Source organism: Sylvia atricapilla, chromosome 15 (genome assembly GCF_009819655.1).
Source record: "Sylvia atricapilla isolate bSylAtr1 chromosome 15, bSylAtr1.pri, whole genome shotgun sequence".
In the NCBI taxonomy this organism is placed as follows: domain Eukaryota; kingdom Metazoa; phylum Chordata; class Aves; order Passeriformes; family Sylviidae; genus Sylvia; species Sylvia atricapilla.
The window spans coordinates 12,570,015-12,579,757 of record NC_089154.1 but is presented as its reverse complement, the minus strand read 5'-3'; the positions used below and the strand labels follow the sequence as shown (position 1 = coordinate 12,579,757).

Here is a 9,743-nt window from a genome sequence, read left to right as displayed (position 1 = left end):
TCATCCCATTTAAAAATAGGTCTTCACACACATAAGCAGGTTATGAAATAACTGACTGACACCAAACGTCAAACAGGCTTTCAAGAAGTCCATCAGATGCCTCTAAAAAACATCTTGCACACTCCCACAAGTCTCAGGCTGGAACAGCTCCATCACTGACACCCTCCTGGTGCTGAGGAATGCAGTGGGCACAAGGATTTCCATGGCAGTGCACATATGGCAAAGTGATAACACAACAGTGCACAGAACATTTGTAAGAGTACGAGCAGATTTTTGGTTTCATTAATAAGACGGAAGAGATTTAATAAATATGTTTTATTTTAATCCAGAAGTAAGATATTGGAGGCCCTCTTTTGTGTGGGCAAAACATTCCTGGCCACTTCCCTATCACCAACCTCACATGTATATGCTGAGGGTAGAATTCCAAATATTTCAAGAGCTGTAGCATCTCCCTTTATGTGGTACCTTCTCATCCTTTACCTGCCTAGGACAGAATAGCTTAAAATTCCTGCAGGACAATATAGGGTTGACCTCCTATACTCCAAAACGTCTGTGGAGTATTTTTAGAGGCTCAAACAAAATGCATCTTGTCTCCTTTCAATTCAGACAGTGGCCCTAAACTAGAGTGATTTATTAAACTGAGAATTGAGGGCCAAGTTCCATAAACAAATTTCTTAAAGAAAATTTCATTCATGACAAACAAGTCTTGTCCAGAACACTGTTTACAAGCGTCCATAAATACAAATGATGTGTGGAACTGGGATAAGACTGAGAATGGTGTCCATGTTGTAGAAACTAAAAAGGGGAAATGCACGGCATCTGCAAATCAGCCACATGGAAAAGGTTAAATGCTTCTCTGCCACACTCTAAAAGTGAAGTCATCAATCCCAAAGAGCAAGTCACTGTGTCACTGCCACTGGCTGGCATCCAGCAGGTACTCAAACATCAAAAAAATCATGTCCAAATGCAAAACTCCAAAAAACAAAGTGCCAAAACCAAAAAAGTAAAGCAACACTCCATTGCAATACTTTCTGAGAACACAATTCCACCAAGAAGATGCTTTTCTTGGGATGAAATTCCTTATCTTAACGGAACATCAAAATAGCCCTTCTTAGGTAAGATCTTCTCTTTTCTCGTGGGCCTGTCATGTTAGGTGTTCAGCCACAATCTTCCACAATTCCTGCAGGAGCAGAAAAAAACACAGAGGTAATTAGATAACCAGAAATATTGTATCTGGCATGTTTCTCAACAACAGAAGTTTTCAGCTAATTGACTTCTTCACAGAGATTAGAATATTATGTCTTGAACTCTGAACTGGGAAAGGAATCACTAAAGTGTGAAATGAAAGCTCTCCTACAAGAAAATAATTAACAAAATGATATTGGTCCCATTTTCCAGTTCAATCACAAAAATGGCATTTTACAAAGTAGAAGGCTCTTATCCTTTGAGGAACTGAGTGGAATCTCAGCCACTCTACTGCTGCTGATAGAAAATCAGCTCTGTCCCAGCCAAAACCAGGACAGGCCAATCTAGCACAGATTATGTAAGCACAAACAAGGATCATTTTAAATCAAAAAACCTAAATGGAAATAAAAGATAATGTTTTTTCTCCTGTTCTCACTTCATATTACATAAACAGCTGCTAACTAATTTGAGATGATTAGCCTGACACATTACATTTATTTTCATGAATGCCACTTACCAACTGCTCTATTCGCTCATAAACAAGGAACTGGCAGAAATCGAGCTTCACGGGCTCCACTGTGTATTTCATTTTTCCATCTTGAAGATTCTCCAAATCATTCAGAGTATTTCTAAAGTGGCTGTAGGCTTCACATGTAACATCCATATGTCTTAAAGTGAAGTTCAGCCTGGCAAAAAAATACTTCACTTAGAACCTCTCTCCTATACTGGACTCTCAGGTAGATGTGTAACTTCCCTCAGCTAATAAAAAAATGGGGCTTGTCAGCATAATTAACTCCCTGCAGCAGCCAAAAAAATGTACACCCCCCATTCCTGAAAAGCAGAAAAGATGTTATGTCAGCATCAATACACAGTAACTCCTGGGTGAATCTTTCCATTGATTTTAGGGCACTTTGCCACAACAGAATCATTGGCTTGGCTTCCTGTTCAAACACCTGGCAGCAAACCACAGGAAGAGTTATTGCTCACATATCTCTGGAGATTTAAGCAAAGCCTATTTGTGTATCAGCTTTTGAATGGACTCCAAGGCACAACTACTTAAAAGCATTCATTGATTCCTTTAAAGCAAACAAGAGAAACTGTTCTAGAGTTGCTTAAGCCAGGAAATAAATACCCTAATCCTAAACCACTTCATTCCACCCTGTGACCTCAAAAGTATATAGCAAATGTTGTCAGGCATTTTAGAATGTATCAATGTAGCCATCTATTTATTCCCATTTGCACAGAGGTTATCTCAGGTGAGGCAAAGACAGGGCAACAAAAGGCAAACTCTTGTTAAACTCAAGTTCTGAACTGATAAAAATTAAGCATGTAGAAAAAAAAAAAAAGGCAAAAAAAAAGCAGCTTATCCTGAGTATATACTGCAGCCCATGATCATCTGATACAATGAAAATCAGAAGCCAACCATTAATTAAAACACACAAAGTGTGCAGTGCTTTTTCTATTAAGTTCTTGGTAATGCTCACCTCTTTTCCAGTGCTAAGTAAACTGTGCAAGAATTTCTCAAGTTGTGTGTGATTCTATACACAGTCCTGAACAAGGCATCTGTCAGGTCATCATCATAGAACACTACAAAAAACAAAATTAAGAGTATGTGTATAATCAAGGATAGAATTTTTTTAAATGTCCATTATGAAACAACAGTTTGATTACTCCAATCAAACAAGTCACTCTTTTATCTAAGTGCAAAGTACATTTTTAATGGCAACAACTGACCCTGTAGGAGTATTCACTGCTGCTATTTGTGCCAGGCTTTCTTTAAACTCTCATCAGAATGGGAATCATTTGTCAGACAATTTACGAGCTTTGACAAGGATTTTCTCAGCCTGGAAATAATCTTACTACAAAGCTAAAAAAACAGGGTATTAGAGAGTAGAGAGCCTCTTTTCTTACAAAAACCCACATCAGGCCATAATTAATTTGCCATTATAACCAAATCTCCTTTGGAAGCAGTCTTGCAACTCCTTTCAATGTCATAACTCAATCCAATTCTCCTTTATCTGTAGATCAAAACAATGGTTTTCCTGTACAGATAAGCTAGCCTGTAATTTTAAAGTCCTTCACATAAGCAAGAAAAAAAAGCTGAAAAGTGATATCCAAAGAGATAGACTCCATAGGAAAGTGCAGCATCTGGAACTGTTATTCACATTATAGAAAATCTTAGTCTAATGACTTATTTATTATTTTTGCACAGAAGTTATGTAATATAAGACAAGGATAGGACAACACAACTCTGATGATTCCTTAGTTATTTGTGATTATGTTTAGTCAAAGAATTAACACACCAAAGAAAAGGAAGAGCTACTAGTTTGCAACATCTGTTCTCTTAATTGCTAATTCAGAATTTGGCCTTTAGAAAAGAAAAATACAGGCAGGAACACTTAAGGCAGAGCTTTAGCAAATTAGGTAAGGATCTGACCTGCTAGATTTTAAAAAACAAACTAGGTATGTTTAAATTATTATTCACAATGTTCGAGTGTTTGATTTAAAAGCTTACTGTTTGTATTTCCCTACCATCAGCTGCCATTATCACAGAACAGTGATCAAGCAGATCAGCAATCTCTTCTTCAGACCAGCTATAAGGAGCTTCAGGATCTGTAAGAAAAGAGTATGGCTTTGGTGTACATCATTAAATATCTCCAATGACTGGAGAAAAGGAACTTCTTAGTTCCTGTGGGCAGCTGCTACTCCATAAACAGAGCACTCAAGGGAAATCAAAACCTTCCCTGTTCATTTTCTGAAGTTCCCCCAGTCCTCTGCTTTCTCTCCAACCCTCCCAAGGCTGACTGGCAAGCAAAAGTTTCACTTCAGAATTCACAATCCTGTAGCAAGATCACTGCTTTAAATACATTTAAAGCAAGCACACCTTTAAACAAAACCCCAGATGTCCTTATGTAAGTTTTGATTGATCTTCCTATTTTAACATGCCTTTAAAAATTGATTCTTCATGAAAAGAATCTTTATCTGAAAGTCTAAAAAACATAAAACCTTTTTAACTGGCGGTATCAAATATTATCATTAACCAGAATAGTCTTTGAGGCCCAAGAGAGGCTTTTGAATATGTAACAGCAAACACCAAGCCCAATCTCCAAGGACCCATTAGAAGGACCTACCAGTGCAGAATTCATCTTTCAGCCAATCCAGTTCTTTCACTTTTATTTCCCCTCCTGGAGGTGAAGAAAAATCACATCAGTCACAAATGGCCTTTCAGACAGCAACTGGGCTAAAGGAAAGAGTCAAGATCTGACCCTACAGCACCTACCTCCTGACTCCATCAGGTGTTTGTTTAATGCAACATTTTGTTCACACATGGCCAGAAGATCTTCACCAACATCTGGAAAAGAAGTGGCAATAATCTTAAAACCAAAAATATTTCGTATGGGCCATGCATGCCTCTCAGACTAATACTCAAAATTGTTTCTCTCAAGCCCATGAGATTAAGGAAAATTCAGAGCAGCTCCGTTCACTGATGAATGCTTCCCTGGCATCCTTCCTCTTTCCTTTTGTCTTTCATCCTAAGCTCTGGGCAACCCTTGAAGAAAGAAGCTGGATCCCTACACTACCTATTTTAATCTGGACACACTATCTTGAGTTCACTGCAACGTATCTTGCTTTTAAACTCTTGAGCTTTCTCAGCCCCTTGAGAAAGTTCCTGTTATTTGTCAAATTGATATGCATTAATAAAAAATTTTCACTATATCTGAACAGATGAGTCTGAAAACACCAGGATGAAAGCACTACTTTGAGAAGTTTCATGAAAATATTTAACTGAAAAGAAATACCTTACCTGTGCAATAAACTCTTTTGGCAACTGTTCCCATGATGATGCTGGTAATCCCAGTGCCACCTCCAAGCTCCAGCACAGAGCAACACCTGAACGTGTCCCTTTTAAAGAGAATGTAATCAGCCAGAAGGAAGGCAGCACGCCAGACCTGGGGACAAGGGAACCACTTAAAACTGAGTCAGCTCTGCAGCACATGCCATGAAAATCAAGACACTGCAAGGCAGGACACGTACTTGTTTACCAACGTCTTCTAAGGGGGTTGCCATAGTGTGCTCTGTGTGGAAAGGAGAGTAGAGCAGAAAACAATTACCTCAAAATTGTTCACACCAAGTTTCACAGTGGCAAGTTTGAAACTCTAAGGCTATACTCCCCTTTCAAATATAGAATTAACACTTCATTCTATAGAATAATGCTAGGTAATGCCAAACAACCACTCTAACTAAGGAGCACTGAGTTTCCCTGTGGTCTTCAACTAACCAAATCATTTCCAGAGAAAAAAGGTAAAATTTTATTGGCAACGTCACAGAATTATGTTCATTATTTTCTTTCACTTAACAAACTGCTGTTCCATTTCTAAAGAAAACCTATTATTCTTTTATTTTACAGGAATGTATTTTCCACATTTCTCCCTGACTGAAAACTTATTATTTACCTATTTTAATAACATCACTGCAAGTGCACTCCTGCTCTTCATCTTCAAAAGCATCTTCTTTCCCTTTCATCAGAATCACAGGGCACACTATATCCCTCAAAAGATCCTCTGCTTGCAAATCAGAGGCACTTCGAGGCCTTCTGACCACTTCCAAGTCTCCATCATCATCCAGCAGAGCTTCTACTCCTTCATTATTTAATTCTCCTTTTTTCACATTACTCCCTCCTTTGTCACACAGTTCATCTCCACTTCTGCACTGGTGTTCTCCTCCTGTGGTGATTTCTCTGGCGTGTTTCCCAGATGCCAAATCTTCTGTGCTCCAAAGGAGTTTGAAATATGACAGGAATACTGTAAGAACACAGTGTGGGGGGCAAAGGTTAAACACCAGATGAGGCAGAATCTGTGCACAACTTCCACATGCAAGAGATTTCATTACAAGTATTGAAAGCCTAGAGAGTAAAAGATGATACAGATAACTTGAAATATAGCTTTATTTGCTATGAAGAAATATTTCTATTATTAAGTTCTGTTAGCAGAAATTAGTGAAGCACTTTCATAGTCCACTGGCTGACCCTCCATCCACACAGCCACAATGGGCACGTTCATCTCATTTAGCAATATTTATTTTAATTATTGGCAGAGGGGATGATTTCTTACATCATCCAAAAGTTCTGTTCACAGAAGTTCAAAGTAAGTTGAAAGCAGAATAAATGTAAGTTAGAATTAGTTTCTTTCAGTGAAGATTCCTATCTTGTAAGAAAGAAGCATGTTCTAATGAAGTTCAAGTTGAATTTTTGCTTACTGCTTTGAAAGTTTTTAAGAATTCAAGCCTTGAAATTGGCTCAGTATGTAAGAGTAGAAATAAGTGTACAGGAGGCAAAGCTGACACTTCTGTAATTTTTTTGTAGGTGTTCAAACTGATTATTCAAAGAGATTAAATGACTGAAGCTATTCTCACTGACCAATTAATTAAAAATCTTTCAGAATAATCCCTCAGTGACATCAGCATCTATTAACATTTTAAGTTATTGAAACATGGACCTGGCATTTTTAATTACAGGAATCTGTACTGCCTGAATACCATACAATTTCACAACTTATGGAGTTCTATTCCAGTTTCTTTAGTAGGCAAGGTGTTTCCAAGGTGGCCTACTGAAATCTGACTGAGGTTCCTCTCTAGTGAGTCGATTTTTAGCTAGACCTAATAAAATCCTCAATGCCTGTCTTAGCATGAGGAATTTTTAAAGTCTCCACTGTTTCCATGATGGCCAGATGAACCTAATTGGACTAGAGGATGCCATCAGTGAATGAAATGCTTTGTTCTCCAAGTCCATCCTGATCTTCTGCATTCCTACAGCATTCAAAAGGTGGAAAGTTAAACTGACTCAAAGGGTTAGAGACTAAATCCCTATAAACTTCCCCAAAACACAGCAAAGTGGCAGTGGTAGATTGTTATAGCATTAAAGGCTGTTATACTACAATCCAATTCTTGTCTCAATAAGCAGAGGAATTTCCCAGACAGAGCTCATTCAGAGTAGGTGGAACACACTGTCACTTCCTTCTGTTGCACCCAGCACAGTCACAGCAACCACATGTCAAACAGCACGAAAACACACCACAGCATTAATTACCTGGGTTTTGACCTGAACAGGGTAAAAATTAGTATTCATTTCTTTGTCAGGCCTACTTTGATAATTTTTCACATTGTCATACATCAGAACAGCTGCAGAAGTTACTCTTTTTATGTCACAACTGGGTTTGAAAAAACAATTAACACTTCTGTCACAGCAGGACTTTGGTACAGATCATTTTGCCAGCAGCTTCAAGGTCAGTTCCCTTGACAACTTTATAGCAACCTACAAGCTGGCAATCAGCCAGGGGCTTTTGCCAACTCATTTCCTCTACAGCCTTGATTCTTCAAATTCTATGTCCCTTAAAGCCATTGCTACTTTGAGTTTTCATGTTGACATTTTTTTTGAAGCAAACACCCCCCCCCCAAAAAAACCAACTCCATCAACAAAAAAAATCAAAATTAAAAAAAAAAAAATAAACACAAAGCCTGAAGAAAGCTGTTATGCTCCCCTGGAATAGATGGTAAATCATCACATAAAAATTTAATTAAACTTTATAACTTAATTACTGATAGTTTACATTTTAAACGTAAGTTACACTGTATAAAACCCCTGGGTTGTCACCTTTTGTTTGTGTATAAGAAACATCACAATCTTATTTTTAATCATGATTCTCGAAGTGCTATATTGACACTATTGCTCAATGAACAAATAGATTAAATTAAACCAGTAAGCGAGTAAATTTGGTTACTTTTTCTCAGAAATTTAATTTTTAAGACAGGCTGTCTACAAGTTTTCATTTCTGGAGTTAATTTCATGATGAGAACACAGCCTGTGTTCCTCTTTCTACAGCCTGTGTAGGAAATGATTCTGCTTATAATTGGAATAAAATATATAACTATTTATATCAACCACTTAGAGGAGATGAGCCTTACAAAGAGATGAGCCCCATCAGTGTGACATCCATTACCTGGCTGTCCAACTGCATTCAGTCGAACCATGAGGTGTCTTTTGCTTGGGCAGTGCAAGTGGACATCAGACAGCACAGTGTCACTTCTAAACGTGGGGTTATCCATCTCCTTCTCTGCCACATCTGCCACGGGGCGCTGGTGAGAGGAACATCTGCAGTGCTCACAGTCCCTTAGGCAGTGCTGCCACAAAGGGATTCCATTCTCTGCCATTTACAGGTATCCAGGAAGTTTTGCTCACCAAGGGAACCTCAGGACATCGTTTCTGAGCAGGTGTGATCGTGTGAGCTCCACCACAGGACAAGTTACTCATCAGGGTATTCAACCTAAAACCAAACACAGGCAGCTTTTAGTTGTAGCCTGACACTGAACGTTGCTCCAGCAGTTCCTAAGAAGATAAAAATCAGGTGACACTGCTCAATAAAGCAGCAATGCCCCAATGCTGTCTTTTACAGCATCCTCATTTATTTAACTGTTAGTAGTTCAGTGGCAGCCACTGTGTATTTTAGGAAGAGCTACTAATTTGCTTGTGTTACAAACAACCTCCCCTGAATAAAACCAAACATTACCACGACTGCACAGAATTACAATCCTAAATCAAGGTCTTCAAAGGGAATAAGACCATTTCCTGTGTTGGCATTAACATCTCGAATGATTATGCTAAATTTGTTATCATCCAGTCGCCCGTATCCCACCTCTCCCGTTCCCCATGAGATCCCACCTCTCCGCTTTTCCCGGCTCAGATCCCACCTCTCCCGTTCCCTCTCAGATCCCACCTCTCCCGTTCCCTCTCCGATCCCACCTCTCCCGTTCCCTCTCAGATCCCACCTCTCCCGTTCCCTCTCCGATCCCACCTCTCCCGTTCCCTCTCAGACCCCACCTCTCCCGTTCCCTCTCAGACCCCACCTCTCCCGTTCCCTCTCCGATCCCACCTCTCCCGTTCCCTCTCCGATCCCACCTCTCCCGTTCCCTCTCAGACCCCACCTCTCCCGTTCCCTCTCCGATCCCACCTCTCCCATTCCCGCTCAGATCCCACCTCTCCCGTTCCCGCTCAGATCCCACCTCTCCCGTTCCCTCTCACATCCGACCTCTCCCGTTCCCTCTCACATCCGACCTCTCCCGTTCCCTCTCAGACCCCACCTCTCCCGTTCCCTCTCCGATCCCACCTCTCCCGTTCCCTCTCAGATCCCACCTCTCCCATTCCCGCTCAGATCCCGCCTCTCCCGTTCCCTCTCAGATCCCACCTCTCCCATTCCCGCTCAGATCCCACCTCTCCCATTCCCGCTCAGATCCCACCTCTCCCATTCCCGCTCAGATCCCACCTCTCCCGTTCCCCGCTCAGATCCCACCTCTCCCGTCCCCTCTCCGTTCCCACCTCTCCCGTTCCCCGCCCGTATCCCACCTCTCCCGTTCCCCTCTCCGTTCCCACCTCTCCCGTCCCCGCCTGTCCCGTCCCCGCCGTGGCTGTGTGCGGAGGTGTCGGCGCCGTCCGTCCCCTTCCGCTGACGCCGCTGCCGGCGGCCGCTGCGCGCTGTGCTCGGTGTTACACAATTACCGGCGCTAAT

The 9,743-nt window shown here is 40.8% G+C and overlaps 1 protein-coding gene across 1 annotated transcript; it reads right to left on the bottom strand.

The window, feature by feature from the left end:
* Window positions 1-300: 300 nt before the first annotated feature.
* On the bottom strand, window positions 301-9,248 carry METTL22 (methyltransferase 22, Kin17 lysine). Its single transcript, XM_066330231.1, is given in 12 exon segments — window positions 301-1,180; window positions 1,703-1,871; window positions 2,670-2,772; window positions 3,718-3,798; window positions 4,317-4,370; window positions 4,466-4,537; window positions 4,991-5,135; window positions 5,221-5,261; window positions 5,640-5,987; window positions 8,181-8,344; window positions 8,346-8,504; window positions 9,215-9,248. Coding segments are annotated over 11 exon segments (1,359 nt in total). The 5' UTR covers window positions 8,492-8,504; window positions 9,215-9,248; the 3' UTR covers window positions 301-1,144.
* Window positions 9,249-9,743: the final 495 nt, after the last annotated feature.